The following is a 23,557-nucleotide window of genomic DNA, read 5'->3' as shown; positions in this document are numbered from 1 at the left end:
GCGCGCTGAATCTTACTGTGTTTGTGAGGCTTTTTGTTATTATTGCAATGGGGGAAATGTGGATGTCTCATCAGCCAGAAAACATATTTTAATCTTTAAGACATTATATTTCTCTCACAGATTTCATAGGCTGTGCAGCTAGAAGAGGGAGATGTATGTGTTGTACGAACGAGGGTGAATGACTGCAAAAATCAGTGTTAACATTCTACTAGATTGTTTTAAAAAACTTTTCTCCTTATAATTAAAATCTGGCATTTTAGTTCAACAATGCTAACCCTGAGCTCATTACATTCAGGTATAGTGGGGGAATGACATCCACTCCAATTCTCTAAAGCCCCCTTCATGCTACCAACCCCTGAAACGCTGCCCCTTCAGCAGGCACAAATCACTCTGTCCCTGTACTCCTTAAGAACAGTTTTTCTGAAGATAAGAAATCAGCAACGTATCATCTCACATATGGTGTCTTTCATCCCAGTGAGCAGCAATAGTTTCACAACCCACACCAATGCCATTAATTTTAATTTTTTTTCAGACCCCTAAAATGCACAGCAATTCAAACCCTTTTAACTATAGGTATGGTTATCATTTTAGCAATGCCATTTCTGGTTATCTGGGGTGGATCCCACCAAATTTGTGCAGGGGCCACTATTTATCAATGGACCATTACTGTGTGCACCAAATCACTGTGGTGTCTGCTGAAGAACTGCCCTTTGCAATAGCTACCCCAGAAAATGGGCAAAATGAAGAATGCCAGATGGAGGTATGACCACGAGGGAAAGCCAGGTGAAAGGTATTGGTATTTAGGGGATCTCGGTCTCAGTGTCATGACTGACATCCACGCCCCAGCAGCAACAAGTATCTAATAATCACAGGAGATAAAAGTCACTTTTGGCTCCTTGTCTGAGAGAAAATATCTCCAAAAGCACCATATCCAATAATATCAAAGGTTGTGGTGGCTTCTGCATCACTGGCAATTTTTAGACCGGTAGAGGATGAGGTTTTCTCGTTCAAAGAGGAATTAATTGAGGGAAGTCATATGGCTTGTGTTATACACGTGACACTAGATGATCCAAATAGTCCTTTCTTGGCCTTATAATCTACAAATAACCTTGTGGAGGTACCGCTCTCCTGTGGATTAGTGGCAAGCCAATGCTCCTCTTGCTTGGATGAGTTTTCTGATCTAAATACCATCCAGACATGCATGGCCTCCAGGATTTGACTGGATCATGGTCTCAGACGGAGCCATTGCCAGTTAATGCCAGACATGCGATAAACCGGGGTAGGACACGCTCCACTTCAGGTGCTGTGGGATTCTGGATTATCATTAGTAGCCATGTAACGAGCCAGGTCTGAAGAAAAATAATTTTGCTATAAGGGCACTTGCAAAATTTATTTTATACTTGTTATCTTTACATTACCTTGCACTGTAAAAGACCCAGGCTATCAGACACCACGGAGCTCTTTGGCTCGGAATTAATCAGATTCATTTTCAAAGGCAGGGTATAATTGTGGCCATTTTATAGTCCATAAAAATCATAAGATTCCAGAATTACATGGGTAACAGGACAACCTATTCCCATATGGGAAACAGAGCATATGGCGTCTTGTCTATCTTGCTTGGATTACAAGGCAGAGAAAATACCTGGCTGAACAGTGCTCAGGAATTACCAGGTGGATGATACCACAGGAGCAAGCTGGGTCTTTATTTATTTGCTTTATAAGGATGCCTCTGAGTTCAAGTTGTGTGAGTTACATAAATGCTAAGCTTCCTCCAGACTAGCTCCACAGCCCTGACTGCTCCAAGTCCTTTGTTGTGATCGGTCAATGCAGTTTTCAGAAACCTGGGAAATCCGTGTGATGGAAACCCGTCCAAACTAGAGGTGAGCTCCAGCTCAGTCACCACCTCAAAGTCAACTAGAAATACTTCTTAAATGCAGATATCCTTACTTCTGTCCCTATCTCTAACCATGCTTCGTTTTAACCCCTAGGATAATTTGGTATGTAGAAGGAAATGTGTCATTTAAGTCAACAACCACTTCCTTGAGAATCTACAAAAATTTCTTCTGAGGTTTCCCTTTCAAGTACCAATGTTATTCAGATTTGCAGGCTGAGACCGTAGCAAAAGGTGGAAAAACTTACAGTCATTACATTGATTAATCAGCTGCTGAAATTTGGCTTTTCAACATGACACCTCTATTCTCTGAATGTGTGGCCTACTGCAATGTAATCAATTTGTCTGTGCAGGCTCCAAAACCCCAGAGCCACACAATGCAAAAAGGCAATCTTCTGCCCTCTTCAACCACAATAAGCAACATTACTGAAATCGCTGCTACTGTACAAGTGTAGCATGACCCCATATTTGTAGGCAGCAGAGTATGACTTCATTAAAAATCATACGCTGTGTTAGGGACTTCAAGGTTTTGCAAGGCAAGCCAGCATCAGAGCAGCATATGTCTGAAACCAATAGTAAAATGGGTAATGCCTTAAACCCCGCCTCTATACTGTTATTTACATACGTATCTTTCATCTGACATAGGCTTCCCCTCCAGCACCTTGAATATATCAGTCCTAAGGAAGAGACTTTAAGTTCAAAGAGTGCCATCCCCAAATCAAAGTAGGGGGTTATCAAGTGAGGTGCGCCAAGCAGTAAGACAAAACATATGCATTTTTAATAGGTAGCCTCTCCTCTCCCTGAGGAAGCCAAGAAAAGAGACTCTGTGAAGCTTCAGCAGAAAACAAGTTCAGTGGATTTATACTCAGGCTGCTATTTGCAAAAACAAAATTCACAACTCTCACATATCTTTGCTAGATGTTTTCCAAGCACTCTTCAAAGCACATCGGCCCCACCCTTGGCGGTCCTATTGACCAGGTGACCTCATCTCCATGCAGCGCTGAAAAAGAAGACAGGGGAAAAAAGTTTAAAAAAAAAAAATAAAAAGGCCATGAAAGAGAAACAAAGATCTCAACAGGTCTGTACGGAATTTCAGCAGCACTTTATTTATTAATGCTTATGTAGCTACCATTGTATTCCAGCTCCCAAAGACAGATCTGTAAGGAATAGGCCACATGCTGATTGACAGCAGCCATAATTCCATACAATGAGACTGTATTAAATTGTTTGATGTGATATGATACTCATCACTTGTAACTGATCAAACATACTGCTGCATCAAACAGTATTACAATACAATCAGGCTGGATATGGTTCCTGCCAAGGCTGTTCATCACATTGCACACTTCTGCATTAAACATATCTATTAATAGCATTGACAAACTACTCCTATCCAAATTTTTCCAAAGAATGGTACGACGTGAAATGTGCAAAGAAATCCATACATAATGCTTTGCAGTTTGAGGCACCATTTCCATTGGCTGAATGCTTCAACATGAAAGGCTTTGCTGATTTGGGGATTTTTGTAGGATAATGCCACAACTTGCAAACCTGTGCCCCAAAACAGAGATGTAACATTCTAGCTTCCTTTTTTCTGTTGTGGTTGTATTTCCTTTTCTTTCCTAAACACAAACAAAGTGGAAGATTGAATATTTTTTGACTAAGATTTTACTTTTGCTATGGTTCCCCCCAGGAGAGCTGCTCTAGCCTGCTATCTTGCAGGAGGGAGCTGTGTTTGCTAACATTGACCCTTTTAGAAGCGGGAGACATAAATAAAAGAAACAAATTCCTTGTCACCACTGTTTCTGCTGCAGACATAGAGGGTGATATGCTGCAGTCCATGGGGGACAGGACTCGCTGCGACATTACAACTGTAGGGGCTCTCTCAGATGCAGATTCTTAAATGAGCCTGGGTCTCTAGAGGGCAGAGGTCAGCTGTCCTCAAATCTGTGTGAATGCTAGATTAAGTTTATTAATCTCCCCGCTTTCACTTAAAAACCAAATTATAGGATGGTTAAATGTTAATGCCCGTGAGCTTGTGAGATGATGAATGCCCTCAGCTACCACTGCTAGAGGGAACACGAGGTGTTCAGGCCCCAAAAGGGTGTTAGAAGTTAGCGTGATGCCCTGGGGGATACATTTTCCCTGTGACTTACTGCATGCCTTACGCCTGGTGTGCATTTTGTTTGCTGTTCTGACAGCAGCAAATGCAACCACCCTCACACGTGCAGTTGCTGGGTGCAAAGCTGCTGGCCCCAATTTCAGTAGCTGTGACTGCCCACCTTGATGTCCGAGGGGTAGAGCAGATATTCCCACTACACTGAGGGGGAATAATCTCAGCCACAGCTCTTTATATAGAATTTATACCTGTGCTTGAGGGAGGTTTGAAATACCCATCTCTCTGCACCAACTCTCCAGCACCCAGGAACCGCATGAAACCAAGCATGCGATGAACATGGTATTTAGCAACCTTCGAAACTGCTTCTATCAGTGTATCTCATAAAACTACTCCAGTGTGTAAAAATGAAGTGATAAATGAGTACGAGGGTTCCATACAATTCCTCATGGACAGGTGTGCACATCATAATTGGACAATCTGCCCCCTTGATTGCTATCTCAGCTTGGGAGACCAAGGATCACACAGCCATGGAAAATAGGAAGCAATATGCAGGAATGCATGCCTGGCTATCTGAAGCTGGCACAGAAGACCCATTTTTTCAAGTTGGGATTGTGTATATTTCACGTTGATGAATTTTTGCAAACTGCAGTGACAGAAGGTGGCTTTTGTCCTGCTTTTCACTCCTGTGATGTCAGCGTAAGCAGATTAAACACATCACACGGTAGCAAACTATCTCTGTTGGTGGAACCAGCTCCACAAAGACTACTTAAGAAAGGTGTGTAAGGCATTTTCTTTCTCTAATTAAAAAAAAAATTAAGTCCTTCAAGATAATAAACTGTCTCAGAATAGTATCTTAACGGCTGACTTATGACGGAAAATATACAGGAAAGGGCTGGAAATGGCTTTTACACTCGGATGGGTAGTTTTTAGCAGTAACAGCTTGGTGCAGCGCATAGAGCTAAAGAAGCTGTAACTTTCTATCTGGGTGTAGCTAAGTAATTCAAGATGCTGCAAGTTTAATGTAACAGTAGAAACGAAGAAGTTCAAAAACAAAGTCCCAGCCATTTCAATGCAGCATATAGTATGCTAAATTGTGGTATTACAGAAATTGCTAAGAGTCTGGCCACAAAACGTTTCATACTGCACCAGCATTCTGCCAGGGCTGGGTTCCAACAAGCCCAGACGTTTCTCCCTTCACCTGTGCTTTTTTTTTTTTTTTAAATTTTCCTGTTTGTTAACATAAACCAAAAAACTCCCACTGTATTAGAGAATTACAGCCCCTGTCCTGAATGTACCTCTCAGTTTATTAAATCAGCGCAATGGAAAAGTCACCGCGCACCAGGCAAAGATAACTGCAAATGTGTTCTGACCCTCCCTGTACCACCTGAGTGCCGCTATTATTCCTCATCCTTGGGGAAAGGACCCCATATGTGAGTTTCAGAAACCACCTCAGTAACTCCAAGCATCATTATCAATAGTAGGATGAACTGCAGCTGGGATGCACTGAGAAGGCACGGTAATACTCGCCCTAATCTCTGCATTCATCTCACTGGCCCTCGCTAGGAAGTTTAAGTACATTTACTGGGGATTCTTCAGCCCTTGAAAGGTAGGAAGACATCTATGAGGCTTGACTACTAGCTAATTAACTTGGGTTTGGGAAAAAAAAAATCTTCTTATCTGCTTAACTTCGAGACACTCTCTTTGTTTTTAAGCCTGCAGACTACCTTCTCTTTAAAATGCATGTTGCATACAACTCAGTAGTATGGAACGTATTATTTTTAACGAGGACCTATTTTAACTTGGACCTAAAACTACTAACATTTGACAGCGAGGGTTTTTTTTTTAAAACATTTGCAGAATCAGCTGAATAATGGTCTATAGCCTGTGTTTTGCAAGACAGGCTTCAAAATCGTCATGCTTTCTTTCTGTCCTTAAAAATCCAGGAACGTGAATGTATGAATCACTTGGAAATGAACCCCTAAATTCATACACACCCCCAAAACCTATAAGGAGTATTAAAAAAAGCTTCCAGTTTTTGTTTCTTGGTCTCTAGAGGGGGGGAATATTGAGGCTGGGAGAAAGCGATTGAATTCGTGCTTGCAGTAGTTGGGGCACGTGAGAATTTCATGCAGTTCTTCCGACAGCAACACAGACGTGAGCAACTCCTGTAACATCCCTGCTCAGAATTAAACCACACTAAAATTTCCTGCAAATTGCACAGAGCGATTTCAAATCCTCACCATATTCCTAACAGATAGAACAGTGGCATGATTGACCAAGCTTTTTTTCTTCTTCTTCTTTTTTAAAGTACACATATGATGATGCATCATAGTTATAAACAGATGGTATTTGGCCTCCTTCCTATTCTCAACATTTGGAATTCCTAAACTATGTGAATTAAACAATAATATTTTATAAACATACAAGGGATTTTGCTCACTGCTTTGTTAACATAGAAATTATACAATGCTGACATTTATTTAAATTTTAAAAAGTAAACAAGAGTGTGTATTGAATTAAAGCAAACTAAAATCAACAGAAAGAAATATGTTCTGCGCGCGCATTACCTACAACGGCACGGGCCTTTTTAGGGGAGACATAATGGGATGAAGCACAAATTGTAGCTTAGACAGTCTGATCCTTTGTGCTCGAAAGGCTCATTTAACACCTCACTGTAAACAACGGATATTTATACCATAATTGGCCAGTTGACCATCAGTTGTTCATTTACTATGTAACCTGCTATTACAGAGTTAAAAGAAGTTCCTTTCTGTTGGCTTTTCTAGGAGTGAAAGTGTGTTTGCAATTTTAGTACCAACTGGATTCAGTCTAACACTTGTACTTAGTATGAGAAACATTTTCATAATACCAAAATTTGGGGGAATAGGAGTATTCTTGCCAGGAAGGGAAGAAGAAAGTATTGGTTCTTAAAAGAAGAATTCTGTTTGCTTGGTTTCCTCTTTCCTTTCCATTTTAACCCCTTTTTAGGCACCTCTCTCACTGTGTGAAATTGAGAAGCACTTAGGTTTTAATCACTATTCCCAGGTCTGCAAAGAGGTTCTGTGATGAATAAATAATGAATCAGAGATTTTAATCAGTGTTATGATTTTTGAAAAGGCTAATTATCATTGTTTACAGACATGCCTTTCCAATGTATTTCCTTGTTTTGCCTCCAAAGCTCTAAGGGTTAAGCCCCTAGCACGCATCCCTCCCATTCCTCCTCAACGCCACACTCCTTGGCTGCCTTTTCTTTTGGGGTTTGGGGGTATTTTTTGCTTGTTTGGGTGTTGTTTTCTTTTGTTGTTGGCTTTTTTTTGAACGCGGACACCCAAACCGTAGGAGAGCTGGAGCCGGCAGGGCTGGGGCCGCCACTCCGCACTCGCAGAAAGGCCACCGCGGGGGGGGGTAGTGCCTTTCTCTTTGCCGTCTGCAACTATAAATGTTACCAAAGAATCTTATTTTCAAAATAACATTTTTATTATCAATAAAAAGTGGCCGGCAGCCCCCCCCCCCCTCCTCCAAGACGGCGGCTGGGGGCAGCAGGCTGCCGCCCCGCGGAGCACCGCGGAAGGCCGCGGGGGGAGCCGGGCTCCGCTCCCGCCCGCAACGCTGCGCAGGGCTGCGCGGAGAGGCGCGGAGGCACCGCGGGGCCGCCCCGCCGCGCTCGCCCCCGTCCCGGCGCTCCTCCTCGCCGTCAGCATCATCATCGCTGGGATTATTTTTGCTTTGGCTGCCGTTGGCCTCGCTTAACCCTGTTCCCTTCTCTGCCCCCACCTCCGCGATGGGAAAAGCCTTGTCCCCGGGTTGGATGTCCGTGTGTGTCGTCCCCCCCCCACCCCAGCGTGGCAGATGCGCTTCGAGCATTTCCCCGGGCCGGGCCCGGCACCCCCCGGGCAGCCGCTCCCGCTCCCCGCGTCCTGCGGTCGCATCCCTGCGCTCCCCCATCCCTGCGCTCCCCCATCCCGCATCCCTGCGTTCCCTCATCCCTGCGCTCCCGCATCCCTGCGTGGCCCATCCCCGCGCTCCTGCATCCCCGCGCTCTCGCTTGTCGCTTCCCTGCGTTCCCGCTGCCGCACTCCTGCGCGGCTCATCCCTGTGCTCCCACATCCCGGCGCTCCCGTTCCTGCCTTCCCTGGGCTCCCGCATCCCTGTACTGCCACATCCCTGTGCTCCCGCACCCTACATCCCTGGGGTCCCGCATCTCTGCGCTCCCTCATCCTGCATCCCTGGGCTCCTGCATCCCGCTTCCCTGCACCCCCACATCCCTGCGCTCCCACATCCCTGCGCTCCCGCATCCCTGCGCTCCCGCGGCCGCCTCCCTGGGCCCCCGCATCCCTGCACTCCCTCATCCCGCATCCCTGCGCTCCCGCATCCCGCTGCCTCCTCCCCGCTAAGCGCTCGCTGCTGCCGCCGCCGCTGCTTCCACGGAGGGTGGGTGCAAAGTTGTACCACAGTTATATAGCACTTGATTATCAGTTTCCAGCAACAGCTGTGTATATTCGCTAAGAATGTAAAGAAATACCAGAAGATAATGCAGGATTGCTATTTATTACCCTATAATTAAAGTTCTGACAGTGTTTCTATTATAAAACCTTATTTGCAAGGGTTCATAACTCAAGAGGCAAAATTTTCCTGCAAGACAAAGCCTCGCTTACCAGACTGAATCGTTTAAAAAGTATTTCAGTTAAGTAAGGTTAGCCTATTAGAGGGTAAAATTCTCAAGGACTTTCATTAAGGTGCTCATTTATATCCGCAAATAAAGAATTGCCAAGTCCCCCAAATCAAGGATATATATGAGGAAAATATTTTTTGCAAAATCAAGGATTCATGGAAAGGTTTTAATATAATTCTCTAGGAAATTATTCCCATGAAAACAATTTGTTTGAAAGAAAATGCCCTCCGGTCTTTTCCACACAAACTAGTCTTGGGCTAGTACATGAGAACCAAACTTAAAAGTGACTATGAACAGAAATGAGACTGGCTAATTCATTTCAACTGTCCATACTGGAATAAAAAACAAAAGAGTAAACAGCTTGAATGGGGAAAGGTGAATTTAATTTTCAAGGCCCTTTAACTTTTAATAATCTGAAGAACAATATGGGAGGTACATTCTACCCTCCCAGTTATCCTGATATAAATTCATTCAAGATTTATATTGGTGTAATAGAGAAGCAGAATTTGCTCCACGATTTCTAATGAACTGCTGGCTCGGTCTTTAAAAAGGCAATTAGAAAAATCTAGCCTCTAATTCAGAACAGCTTTGAGCTAAATCAGAGGTCTCGATGCTGCAAACCCGGATGGAAGCCGGTCTGGACCCCGGCTCCTCCCGGTGCCTGCAGCACGACCGGAGCGGGGCTGGGAATGCTGGAAATGGTTTGCTACAAAATTCCCTAGTTATTTTAGGATTTTCTTTTCTATTATATGGGAAAAGACAATTCTCATGTGGAATAAACCTGTGTTTCCTGTGATCTCAAATACTAAGACAAAAGGATTGTAGGATTAGGTGCTGGCCTGTTATTGATGCGGAAGGCAAGGAGCTGTCTGGTCGGAGCGTTGCCTGGTGAGTCTGGCAGGAGCCGGGAAAACCCATCCGGCTTTAACTCCGTACCAAAACTTGTATCAAAGCGGTTGCAGATGCTGTGTCAACGCAGGTGAAACATCAATAAATATGAAAGTAAGTCAAGGGCTAATTCTGTCATTTTACTCATAAGATTAGGTCTCTGCATTCACCGCTTACTCATGTGTGTAGGAACAATGGGACCGAGATCCCAATTTGTCTCTCTGACCTTTTGAAGTGAAGGCTCTAAATGAAGCAGCACGGAGCGGCTGTCTCGTTTGATCTTCAGAAACTGCGAGGCAAAACTCCTCAGGTTGTTTCAGGCTACAGCAGGCTGGTGGGGGGAAGACTACCTCAGGGGAAATACCACCTCCGACTACCTGGAAGTCCTACCTCGCCCTCTTGACTGAGGACCCCAAAACAGGTCAGGGTGGTCCCTGACATGAGGCCAACCTGAAGGTCCTAGGAGATGTGGTAAGGTCATTTTCACCCTTGCTCTTGAGCAGCTCTGTATCTTCGCTAAGAAATATCAGAAGATAATGCAGCATTGCTATTTATTATCCTGCAATTAAAGTTCTCACAGTGTTGCTATTATAAAACGTTATTTGCAAGGGTTTGTAAAGCGGAGGGAAAATTTTCCAACAAGATGAAGCCTCGCTTACCAGCCTGAGCTGGGTACGGTTCAAGTATCACTGATCAGTAAGTAAACCAAGGCAGAGCACCACCTCGCCAAGGAGCTGGGCAAGACCTCCTTCAGTCATGGGCCGGATCAGGGTGTGTGCTGAGGACAGCAGGAATCTTCCACTCGAAACCAGAGAGCTTTGGTGTACCCACCCTGTTCACCACAAGCCCTAGCGCGACATTACAGCACCTCTTCTTTCCCTTTTATTGATTTGGAGAATGACTCACTGTGAAAGTTGAACCCATTCGCTTTCATTGGACCATGCCTCAGTTTCCCTGTCAGTAAAGACAAAACAAAATTTCTGATTTGCTCTTACTGGGTGCGAGGTGTGATAACATTAGTGAACATCTACGATTCACTCCGTTAAGAAGTGCAAGGCAGGCCCGTTACTTGGCTCTACCCAGTGTGACCACCACACCTACACACTCCATCTTGAGAAGACCACTCTACGCAACCACCTTGAACACCTAGACCCAAGCTGGGCTTTAGTTTAGCAAAAATGAGGAGAAACCAGCATACAAGGCAAAATGACAACTTTGCAGAGCTAGGAAAATATCCGAACGCTTACCATTGGATCTCCCTTGGGTTTTTTGCTTGCTTAATGGAGTAATTTCAGTGAGAGGTACCACGTGCTCTCTCTCGCACTGAAAAAGGACGGTTTAGCATCTTGATGGCGTCAGAGGGCACAAGGCATGCGTGTGGAGGGGGACCTGCCCATGCCTTTCACCTGCTGTGGATGGAGCTTGGGCAAAGGAACGATGCTGTTGGGTGACAGTCTGCCAGGATGGGGAGAGAAGCTACCCTGCCTGACACAAGGGAAGCTCAAACCACAGCTGTCCACAAAGAGAGGTCTTACCAGGCTTCACATCGAGAGTCCTCCTCTTGCTTCTTCCCAGAGCAGAGTTGAAAATCTTGGAATTGTCATAACATTTTATTATCACTTGCAAAACAGATTCTACTTCATCAGATAAAGACACAATTGCATTCATTGACTCTGACACAAGGATATGCATAGTGATAAACATACAGATAGATGTACACACTTATACATGAATGAGATATGCTAATTAAAAATTGCAGTGGGCACTTTATTAAAAATTTATTGTACAATCTACATCTTCAAAACATTTTACATCAACAAATATAGCAGCTTGACTGCTGGAATCATAAGTGATTTATCTTTAAAAGACTGTAACTGGATGCAAAGATTCTTGATGAACTGCCGTTACATTTAAACTACTGGTTTTTATTGGAAGTATTTTGACTGTTATCTGTTTGTTCTCCATCCTTGAGAGAAATAAAACAAGTGTCTCGGCTTTCATTTTATCGGATAGATGGCACCATGTAGCATATTTCCCATGCTAGTTTGAATTACAGCTGTTTATCTTTCAGCTTTCTTTAAGATTAATTAAATGCAAATGTAACTCCACGAATCATGGGATTACCTGCCAGACCCCTTATTAATACCTTCACTTAAAAACCCCTGTGCCAGAGAGTCATTAATTTGCAAGAAAAAAAAAAAAAAAAAAAAAAAAAAAGAAAAGTGCTAAAGCAGCCCTTTGCCTCCAAACAACCCAGAGATGGCTGCCCAATTAGTCCGGCAGCATTCGGATCCTCCTTTCAGGCCCTGTGGCCCTTTGAGGACACAATAAGGCTCCAATGATAACCTGGCAACCTAGGTAGAAACTCAGCCAAGTGTGAGCGTTTGAAGCTGCAGCTTGGCTGCCATCGTGTCGGCGAAAAGAAAGAATTCAGGCACCATGTCATCCAGTACAAAGGATAAAAACAGATTCAACCGGAAATTCAATGTGGCACCACATATGGGATACATGAGTGCGGTTACACAACAGGCCACATATTTTTTTTGAACAGTCTCCTGCATGTGATGCCGAGGACATGTGTAACCATCATAACGTCTCTAAGAATCTGTATTTAATTTGAGCTGGGGTGGTGGCAGGGATTGGAGATCTGAAGCCGCCACAGGTTTGTGGCAGATGGCTCTGTGTCAGCTATGACAAGCAGCCAGGCTCGGCTTCCTCTGCAGATTTTCTTTTCTCTCTGATCAGGTAAATATGGGCACACTCTGGAAACTTCCACAATTCTGCCTGAGGCTGCAAGTTTGTGACTTAGCCCCATCTGTCACAAATCTTCCCTCGGTTCTGCTGCGAGCAGAGACCTGAATTTACCGCCGAGCGCTGCCCAAGAAAACCCAGCCGTCTCGCCCTACGAGGAAGCAGAAGAGAAAAGCACACGAAGCCGCGTTAGATGCTGGGACACAAAAGGGACGTCTCTCGCGCGGGAAGGAGCGTGGCTCTCTGCCGAAACGCTCTGCAACACCCGGGATTTCAGGAGGGGTGGAAGCGAGTTGGTCAGGGAATGCTTACGCAGCATTATTTGGAAACGGGGTGAGTTCTGCATTTTTTTTTGAAAGGCAGGTAAGCTGGTCGGCAGCCCTAGGTTATTTGCTCCTGGATGAGCACCATCAAACATCCGTCTGCTTTACTGGTGGTCTTGGTGGACACGTCAAGGACTGAACACCCACGGGGACTGACCTGCCCCTCGCGCCCTCAGACATGGCAGAACCACGAACTAGCAGGACCGAGGGCCTAATTCTCCTGCTTGACCATCGTTGGTCTGGCTTCTGGGCTTTATTTCAGAGTAACCTTGGAGAGAATAAATCCAACTCCTTTTTTTGGGAGTGATAACTCTGCAAAGGTCTGAGCATTCATTTTTTCACAGAATAGTGATTCAGTCAACAGTTCCTAAATATGCAGAGATCAAGAGAAGGAAAGTTTTCACACAAAGCAAGATCTCCCCATGAAGAACAGGCAGCATAACGAGATGTAGTAGCAGTACGATATCTTTTAAGAAATAATCAACTTATTTGTTTCTTGTGTCCTAAGATCAGAACTGAAGCAATTAATATCTACTCTGCCATCAGTAGACTTCAGAGCTAACCTTTAGAATGTAATAAGGACTGTTCATCCATCCATCCATTCAGACCTGCTGTTTCAGGACAGTTGGAGTTCAAGCAGACAGTACTGATTTGGCATACATTTTATGCACTTTTTAAAGAATTGAGAATTAGAGACTATTATTCAGAAAAAAACCTGAGATTTGGCAGGCAAGACAGCAGAGTGATTTACAGAGCCAATTTGTATCGGGTCAGGTTTACTCTGTGACCCAGCTGCTTTGCTCTGTAAGTAAGTATTGGGGAAGAATCAACGTGGAAAGCAGCTTACAGTAATTACTTTTGGAGCTCCACTTTCAAACTCCAAGCACCTTTGGAAACCACCATCAAGACAGCGTTGGTTTACATGGACTGGGTGTACTGTGAGGCCCGAGACAGAGCTATATAATATTCCTCAATAGAGTATTTCCCTGAACTGGCCTGTTCTAAAGTTTCATATATCAGCCTTTTGACACTTATTTCATTCTTTCTGTCTTTAAACAAAAAACCATCAAATGTTGGATGTGAATCTATGCAAGATACCCTGGTGGGTACCTTGCATAGGGTGGTTCGGAACAGAATGAACAACTACAACAGTAGGAAGACAGTTTCAGGCTTTCTTTCTCAAGGCAATTTGAAAAGTTTTCATCATTTTGGCAACTTTTCTGTCAAAGTCCATCATGTTTCCTTTGACCCAGTTCTCCATCTACCATTTTGCAGCAGCTGCGGTTCATCAGACAGCTTTCATTTAATTTCTAATTCTAAAGTGGAAGCTATCTAATACTGTTATAAGAAGAAGTTCAAAGTCCTGGTGTTTATGCTGAAAGAAGCACACATAACTGCTTTCTTAATGAATGATTTCTTCCTGCTCTACAAGTGCAGCCAACTGGTACGAGCTATAAACCAACATTTTCAGAGAACTGAGATCTCCTAGCTATACACCTCAGAGGGCCAAGAGCAAGGCAAACCCTGGGAGAAGTTCAGGTGCAGGACGCATGCATACATACATATATATATACATACTGATATATATGTCTGCACAGACATATATTATGTCTATATATGCATGGCTGGATCCCAGAATGACCTAGCAGGCAACTTCAACAGCCTACCTGCTAGCTCACTTCTTCTGCAGTGAGGATCCATAATAGCTAGCAGACCTCACTCTACCACAGCTGCTTCCAGTCCCACATGCTGCTTGAAGACCTAAAGTTGACCCAAAATGCTTAAATTGTGTCCCACGGTCCAGCAGATCTTCCCAGCTGTGCAAACCTCCTAAGCTAGCTAGATTTCACCTGTATCAGCCATATATATGGGAATGAAAAATGTCAGGACTTCAGTCTAACCTGGATGCGACCCTCAGCAACTTAACCCAGCCCTACTTCGAAGCTGGACCTGCTTTGAGCAGAGGCTGACCAGATGAACTCCAGAGGTCCCCTCCTAAATTCCTCTATGATTCTATGTTCTAAATGAGTAACCGAAGTTTTCTTTCACATAAGAAATCCTTATGTCATATACATTTTACTTAGGATCCCATGCTTAACTGACACAGAGATGGGAGAGCATGGACACAGCATGCTGCACTCCAGAGTTTCCAGGCTGCTGTAACCTTCCCATACAGGCTCTGAGAAGCAGATTTAGACCATCTCTGAAACCATCTTAAAATTATGCTCCCTGGAAACTGAGCATCTCAAGAGGCAAATACAAGTTTCCCACTTGTGCTTCCAACCTCCTTCTGACCGGCACCTAATGCTAACCAGGCAGAAGCAGAAATTCAATATAATGCCTTCTTTTTTTCTCTGCAAACATGCTCTGCTGGAAATCTTTGTACTATTTGCACATCCTATAGAGCTCTAAATTAACTTTATCAGCTCAGGACAAAAGATCTGGAGAACACTGTAAACAAACATCTGCTCAATATACATTCACCGTTAAAAAGTAAACAGTATGTTTGGCTCCATAAGGAACAGGTTGAAAATTATCAGAGTACAACACATCCCATAAACTCATGGCATGGCTTGGAATACTCCGTAAAGTAATGATAACACCAGCACAAATACAGCTCTCAAGCATCAAAACGGTTTGAATGATGGGCGGTAAGAATATAAACACAGAATAACATTCACAAAGAGAGACTGAGAAGACTGGGATACCCTAAGGGTTTGACAAACATTTATAAAATAATGAATGGTATAGGAAAGATGAATGGGGAGCTTCTGCTTCCAAGTGACCACCTCCAGAACAAGGAGACACTCAATGCAATGGAAGGAGGGGGAAACCCTGAGCCAACTGGAGGAAATGCTTTTAACTTCGTCTGTAAATATATGATGAACCTCTTTGCTATAGAAGGACACGAAAGACAAGAACAGGGGCTTCCAAGGGCCTGAATGTCAAAGGGAGAACTGTTATGTACAGTCTCACTATACTTAATGCTAGAAGAAGATTATGAAAGATGATAAAATCTCCAAGTCCAGGGTTAGGACCAATCTCTAACTCTAAAAGACAAGAAGACTTTTAATACCCTCTTTCTGCCTTTGGCAGCCTTCTCCCCAATCTCTTGATGCTCACCACTATCAAAAACACGGTATTCAACACATGGCGTGCTGATCCAGAGTGGCAGTCAGCATCCTTACGGAAAAACAAATTTGCTGTGGAGTTTTGCTGGGAGTGGGTAAGGATAAGGGCAAGAGGCATTGTCCCTGGCTCTTACGCAGCCTGTACAAGAACTATGAACAACTACTGCTCCTTGCAACAGGGCTGAGTGGCTGATGGGACAGCTGGCATGAAGCTCCCCCACATCCTCATGTGTCCAGCGTCCCGTATCCTTAGGCTGAGAATGCCTCCTGCTGCTTTCCTAGCTGTGCCTAAATGCTAAAGCTGGATCAGGAGCGGTCTTCCCTTCTACATGTTTTCCTGAAATACCAAAGATACTGCTCTATCTCAAACCAGAGCAAAAAGGGAAGGAAAAAAAGAAAAAAAGAAAGTTTTGTTAGAACTGCCCTATACAGCCAAATCCTGAGACTGGAAACAATTCAGATGTCTACGGTCTAACTGGGATCTTAATTTGATTTTACAGCAGTTTAATCCCTTTGAATTCAGCAGACTTCCTTCTACAGTGGTGTAAGAAAGAAAAAAAAAATCACGCCATGTGTCTTTTCATAGGCAGGTGAGCTTCTGTAGTGTGATGGAAATGAGAAGATGAATGTCAGAAAGTGGGCCAAATTCTTTTCTCCGTTAAACAAGCATGAGTGAGAGTAGGATTTTTCTGTAGGAACTGAAGCTGACAGCATGTCAACCAGCACTCATTCAGCTGGGAGGGCTGGGAGAGCTGGGAGAGATTATTTAAAGTTGTCAGCTCCTTCCATGCCTGGCTTTTGGCAACTCTTCTTGTCCCCTTCCACTGTATACTCTTTATACATGCTGTTTTAAATTAAGAAACTGAAGTGAGGGAACTGAAAGGTAAACTTCAAGAAAATAATGCAGAAACAAATGCTTTGCCCTATTTTATTTTTTTTTTTTAATTTTAAATCTACTAGATAGGGAGCTTGCAAACACTGACAGGTCCTATGGTGTACTCCGAGGGAAATCGATGCCCTGTTGCTGTTGCTTGCTTCATTCTGGAGCTTACTTTGGCAACCACAAATACCCAGAACCAGAGAGCTACATTTGGTTCCATAAAAGTGGAATAGAACAAATAATTGATAACAAATGAGGTTTGCTTTCCACTCATCTCTATCTTCTGCTAATAACTGGTAGAAGGCAATGCTGAAATGCAAATGAGCCAGCCTTGGGTGCTGTGAGAACACAAGGGTAAGTAATACATCAATTTGGAAAGGTTTTCATAGGTGCTTACACTATGGACATCTTTAAAAGTCTGCCAGCATGAATCTGCTCCATCGAGTTAAGCTTTTGCAGTTTAATATCTTGATCTGTGCATTTTCACAGGGATATTCACAGGGTCCGGCTCCCTAACTTGACTGTCCTGGTGCCATTTATCTCCCTTTTGCCCCTAACTTTGTCAGCGCAAGCACTGAGGACAACTGAAGGAATAAATTGCCTGTTTAATTAGACCGCTGTCTAATTATTATGGATATCCTTAGTAATAAAACCCCAACAATATGTAAAAGGATAACCCAAGGTACTTCTGATGATGATTACTTCCTGATGTATGCAGCTGAATCCTCAACCAGTAAAGTACTATTTGCTTTTAAAGCATTTTTGCTTTCAAGACTTCACAGCTACTTTATGAACTTCAGGCAGGGAGCAAGTCAGGAAGGTTTCTGAAAGAAAAGTAGCTAGTTAGTATGCACTACTGTGCTGGGGTCCCTTTGCTATTTCACTGTCGTATATATAATATTATACTGATCTGAAAAAAATGAAAATACAGTGGAAGTGCTGCGTACCCTTCATGATTTCACTCGTTTCAGCTCCCTAAAAAGCAGCATCGTTCCAACTATAATGACATTAAGAGCACTTATCTAAGTTAGCGTTTTTCTAGGAGGTTTTGCGGATGGTTTCCTTGTGAAAGGAAGACTTGGCATACGTGGGTGTAGGTACAAAAAGACAACTCTAACAGTATTCTCCCAGCTGATCCAAAGCCTATTAAAGACAACAGGGATCTTTTCTCTGGTGCTCACAGGTTCTGGATTAGGCTCTGCTTTACTCATTTTAAAACGATCCCCCATTCAGCTCAGCTGCTACCTGTTGCAGATGTTCAGTTCAAACACTCAGACGATCCAAACGGGCTGTTCATAGTGCACAAGCCCCTGTACAAGGGGTAGGACAAACACCTTCAGCTTCTGTTTGCAAATGACTCCGAGGGTTTTTTTTGAAAAAATCCTTCAAGCAAATTAGCATTTTGCTTATGGGGCTCGTGCACACATTTTCAACCCATACTATTTTACATCAGTATTTGCTCTACCGTTATTTCCATTTTTAGTGCACCATGGCTCTGCTTAGGAGCTGGGGATCCACACGCAGAAAGAAGATCTACGTGAACGCAACTATTAGCTGAACTTGAAGCATTGGGAAATGTCAAGGTAAACGTTTAAGGACTCTTTTCCCTTTGAAGCCACCATGTATAACTATACAATACTATTGACTCAAGAAGTAATGCTGAACACTGGAAGTGTTCAGTCAGCATTTTAAACTATTATGAGCTACCTTCTGAACCATTGCCAAGTTAATAGACAATGAAAGATAATGAGCTTGAAATTGGGTGTTAAATTGCATTTTTGGTTCTCTCCTTTTTTCTTGAAGTTTAACTGTTTCCTGCAGGAACAACATCATCTTTGATGTATCATTATGTAAATGTCTATTTTTAGGTCAGAAAAAAAGTCAGGCGTGGGCTAAACCCTCGCTCCTCCTGCTACATGTGTGCAGGAAGGGGTAGAGAGGCAGACGACACACAGCAAGACCCAACACTTTCTGCTCCCCAGAGGGAGGAAGGTGGAGAGATGAGGTTAGGTCTGCTGGCAGCATGAGCCTCCAAATTAAGAAGGAGACTACTCAACTTGCTCATTAACAGTGTGCCTGGACGGCGACAGCCAGGCAACACTAAAAAGACCCCATTTGTATTGCACGGGTGACACGAGGAGTATTTCTACGGACTCCCAAACTTTTAAGGACTTTCAGCTGAATTCAGGTTTTTTACAGCCTGAAACACCTTTGTCGTGTAGGGGTAATGTGTAGCCAACATGCCCACGGCACAGCCAGGACTGTAAAAGTCATAAAACTCTTTAAGTTTACACATCAGCGTGCAGAAAATGGCCGTTATTTTTCTAAAAGCAGCATCGTGTAGTAATAGCTCTTCACTGGAGTAATATAAAATCCAGTGCTTCATCTACAATCGCGTAATTAAAAAAAAAAAAAAGTGTGACTCCTAGCAGTATAAATACACCTCTTAAAAATGTGAAAGTCAGTCTAGCATTGAACACTTGATCAAAACTTGAATGGAAGGTCTGCCACTGAAATTGTACTTTCTCTACATAAATAACTGCCAAGAATAGGACATGATAAATACCAGTAAATTGTGCTTCCGATAAACTTTTTTTATGTTTAACATACCTTAAAAAGCAAAGAGTGAAAATAATCGTAATTATGAAAATAATTCAAATAATTCCAAAAGGCAGAGAAATCTTACCTGATACCAGGCACCTGCATTTTTTGAGGACTGAAGATTAAATTAGGATAGGAAGGTAGGCTTATCCTCATTAGTATAATTGTAGGATCTTTCTTTTATTTTCCTTTTAAACTAATGAGTTGCATTAATCCAGGTTCATTTTTATAAGCCTCTTGGGTCCAAATGTAAAGGACAGTCATTTTAGAAAACAATAAATTAAAAAAAAGCATGTAGCATGCATTAAGTGCACGTATTTCATAAGACCTAGGTTAATACAACTGGCATCTAGTTTAATTAATCCTTGTTAGTGTAACGACTAATATCCCTCCCTAGCATGTTTCCTTTAAACATTAGTATGTTAATTAAATGTTGTTTTTTTAAGGGTTTTTTCCTTTGTACTTCAATATGGCATTATATCATGTAAAACTATTCTGAACAACTACCTTATAGAGATGTTTCCTTACAATATCTGGTCTCTTGCAGAAATTCTGAAGCCTTTTAAAAAGCTGTTCAGGTGTAGAATACAGATATTCAGCTGCAGGAAAAACAGATACATTTTTAATGAAACAAAAACCTCAAAGCACACACTCGATATTAGTCACTTTACTAATTAAAAATGCATATTGCTCTGTGCCGCCTCGTGTTTTACATTATTTAAGCATGATTTTATAAGGTTACCTCAGCTCACAAGGATGTTTAATGCTAAATAAGACTGTGTAGTTGTGCTGTTTAGACATCTCCTTTGGGTGATTAAAATACATTATTCTAATGTAACACAATGCATATGTGATACATTTAGTGATGAGATTTTTCAAAGAACTGGTACTACATTAGTGTGTATCCTGTACTGCAGTTGCATACTATTAAGTATTAAATTGTTTAAATAATTTGGTGTGATTTTCAGGCCTCGTTTTTTTTTTTTTTTTCTGTGTATCAGAAAAATCTGCAAACCATTGCAGCATCACTGACCTTTTAACAAAAATCTATCATTACGGGTTGTGTATGCTAACAATGAAGAATGCTATTTCAAAACTTGCTTTTGTGTTATCTTAAAAGAACAGATGGCAAATATAAACTTCGTCTAATGTATTAAAACACATAAAATTTTCCTTAACACTAACATGTTGGCTTGCCAAATAAACAATTGCTTTTGCTCAAGTTTATTCTCAAACTTTATACTTTAGCATGAATCGCGTTATTACGTTTCAGCAAAAGGAATATGCAACAAAGCAGCTACCTGGAAATATCTCTGGGTACACCAAGGCTTTGGGACACAGCGGATAACAGCCGCAATATACAGCTTCAACCCTGAAGATTAGAAATAATAAATACACAAAAATAGACGTTAGTGAGCCAGAAAGTTATTTTGGTGCAAGAGCATTGAGGTTGACTACATATAGCAAGAGTGAAACATTTTTTTTCTTCAGCAGCATAATCCTTCTAAATGCCAAAGTTGCTCTTTTTAAAGAAAATTTTATTGATCATATGAATTACATAGAACAGAACAGCGAGCATATGTTTTGTTCGCTGAATAAATCAAAGCGCAGCTCTGCATTTTTTTGTTTTTTAAATACTGTTTAACACATTTTATAATCAGCAGACAGACACATGTAACAACATGGTGAAGTATGGACGGCTTTTCTTAATAATGCTGCAGAAAAACAAGGGCATACGTGCGCATGTTTGGATATATGTGTATGTATACACAGATGCACACAATCACCGTTACCTGGCAGCACAGATATTCTCCTTAGACTTTAAGACTCCAAAGGTTACAGTTAAATATAGCCTAGGAACAACTTGCAGCATGCTTCGGGCTGGGGTATGTTAGCTTATGCACATGCTTCAGATAATTTCCTTTATTTTTTGGGACATAAACTGTTGTATTTTTTAATAACTACTGCTGAGATTCCTTTGCCAAAGCGTGCGACGCTTTGTACTTGTGTTTCTTCAAGGAACAATTTACATATCTCCTGTAACATCAAACCCAAATATTTTATAATTGCAACACAGCGGCGCAAAGTTTTCTAGTAGCGAATCTAAAGAAAAGCTCTCATCTTCATGTTCGCATTTTAATAGCTGAACGGGTTAAGGAATCAAGTTTTCAGTTTATTTTTTTCACATAATGACCATTGATCTGACATAATACCCCTCCAAAGATACAACTGTAATTTCTGTTGGCCAGAAATTACACAGTGAAATTCAAAACACTTCTTAAAATATGTTTATTTTATGAGAGTCTTTGAATTTCCTCCAACATGTTGACCATACGAGGACTTTATTTTTAACTTCAGATTCCCTCAGTCCCCAGGGAAAAAAAAAAATCTGAAATCTTGTCAGCGTTCACCTTTTCTATTTTCAGTGACAATCCAAAAGGCTTTTGGTACCTTCATGACCATATCGGGTTTGGTACTTTATTACAAGCACCCAGAAGGAACTCTGTCTCCTTTAGATCTACTCAGTTTTAAACAGGAAAAAAATAAAATAAAGAATAACATATTCAGCTTTCATGCTAGAAAACTACGCATATCCACAAACCCCAAAGATACACATTTCTGTGCAAATGCTTTTGCTAAGCAATGATTGCTATTTTTTTTTCCTAAACTTTTAAAATTTGTAATTTATGGTTTTTTTAAAATAACATATGCACTTCAGATTGCATTTTAAACATTAACAACAATTTCAAAGTGTACATCGTCTAGCACTATATTTTTTACCAAAGGGAAATGTTTCTGATGTGTGATTTAATTGATGATTTCAGTTCTTAAATATTGTGTCATATGTCAAAGCAAATAGATTTTTAAAGTTTTCTTTAATCTAGGAGAAAAAAAAAAAGAGTGAAACTGTGGACATTTCAGTAATAGCTCAGATCACTAAGTTATGTTAAAATATTTGCTTTTTAATCATATCGTCTGCATGGAAAAAAAAAAAAAGAACAGCTCCCTAAAACAAAACTGCAGGCCAAGATGCGATCTGAGTCATCATTTGAGTATGCAATTTCCCCTTATGAAAAACCTCTATCAGGATCATGAATTAGTAAAATCAGAATTTAATGCCTCTGTAGTTTGCTGGATAAAAGTTAAAATCTGGAATTCTTTCATTTGCAAATGATCTTATTTGCATAGTCATTTTCTACCTTTCCGCACCAAAGTTGACATGCATTTTCTGACGGGTCCTTACAACAGTGCAGGAAGTCTTGCTATAGACCGTACACCTTTCGGATGCCAAGACCTACAGATCAAACCCAACAGGGTTTGATCAGACACAGACACAGGCTTTGGTCCGAAGATGGACAGGGAAGCTTTGCAATTTCCACGCATTTCTGTCCTTTTCCAGAAAAGTATCATATCATAACAATAATACAATTATTCTTCATTTCAGTCCTTAAGCACTACTAGTTAAATAATAAATAGAGTTCCGATTGATCTATTGTTAAAATGGCTAGTAAATGGCCTTTTTATTCCAATTAACAAATCATCTGCTAAATCTATGAATCTTAATATTCAGATCTATTCACTTCAATTCATACAATTTATCTGCAAATAGTTGTTGGGCTTTTGATTCTAAATATAATTAGCTGATAATTTTGCTTGGCTGAATTACTTTTCTGGAGGGCCTGCTAAGGCTCTCAGTCGCATTATCTAGCAATAATGAATCTGATAGGTGAAATTTTTTACTGTAATGAGGATGAGACACAGTTGTGACACCTGAGTCTAGTAATAACAGAAGACTGCTAATTATCGACAGCACTTTTTTGTGTGATGCACAGAGAAAAAAAAATCCCTCATTATTAAAAAATAAAAAGTTACAATTATAAGTGACACTGGAGGAGAGTAAATAAAATGGAGTGATTAAAACATTGCTGCTTTAAGGGTGTTTTTAATTAAGTGGAAATGCTAATGTTGTCATACTTAGCAGATGGGATTAAAATTAGTTATTGTAAGTAACTCATATTTTATGTTATGGTTTCCACAGCATGTCTACAAGATCTAAGAAAGTGATACATTCCATAAGACATTTAAAAAATGAAATTCTCATAGTCTTTACAGCTCATAATAATGAACATCATGAATAAACTATTGAAAAAAAATCCTGCCAAGGCTTTTACCATAGTGACTTAACTCGCATGGAATGTAACCATAATGTACTGGGCTGCTGGAATCGCACTGCTGGTCTGCCTTTGTCTTTTGCTGATTGTTGCATTTCTTATTTCCTTCACACTCAACAATAACAGAAG

At 41.6% G+C, this 23,557-nt stretch overlaps 1 protein-coding gene across 18 annotated transcripts in view; it reads right to left on the bottom strand.

Annotated features, from left to right (window-relative positions):
* Nucleotides 1–23,557, bottom strand: part of GTDC1 (glycosyltransferase like domain containing 1) — a 213,391-nt gene that overhangs the window by 16,015 nt on the left and 173,819 nt on the right. For 11 of the 18 annotated variants that reach the window (XM_074828543.1, XM_074828533.1, XM_074828529.1 and 8 more), the window contains 3 exons: nucleotides 20,558–20,628; nucleotides 19,764–19,855; nucleotides 11,316–12,472 (listed from right to left, as the gene is read on the bottom strand). In XM_074828543.1, coding sequence (XP_074684644.1) covers nucleotides 12,389–12,472; nucleotides 19,764–19,855; nucleotides 20,558–20,628 — 247 coding nt within the window. In that variant the 3' untranslated portion in view covers nucleotides 11,316–12,388. Of the gene's footprint in view, nucleotides 1–2,735; nucleotides 2,892–11,315; nucleotides 12,473–19,763; nucleotides 19,856–20,557; nucleotides 20,629–23,485 lie in introns of those variants that run through there. The other 7 variants (XR_012623743.1, XR_012623742.1, XM_074828534.1 and 4 more) reach the window with 4 other exon arrangements.

The sequence above is a fragment of the Strix aluco genome, chromosome 6 (genome assembly GCF_031877795.1).
Source record: "Strix aluco isolate bStrAlu1 chromosome 6, bStrAlu1.hap1, whole genome shotgun sequence".
Lineage (NCBI taxonomy): Eukaryota > Metazoa > Chordata > Aves > Strigiformes > Strigidae > Strix > Strix aluco.
Note: the sequence above shows the minus strand (reverse complement) of the source record. Positions and strands in the feature narration are given on the sequence as shown.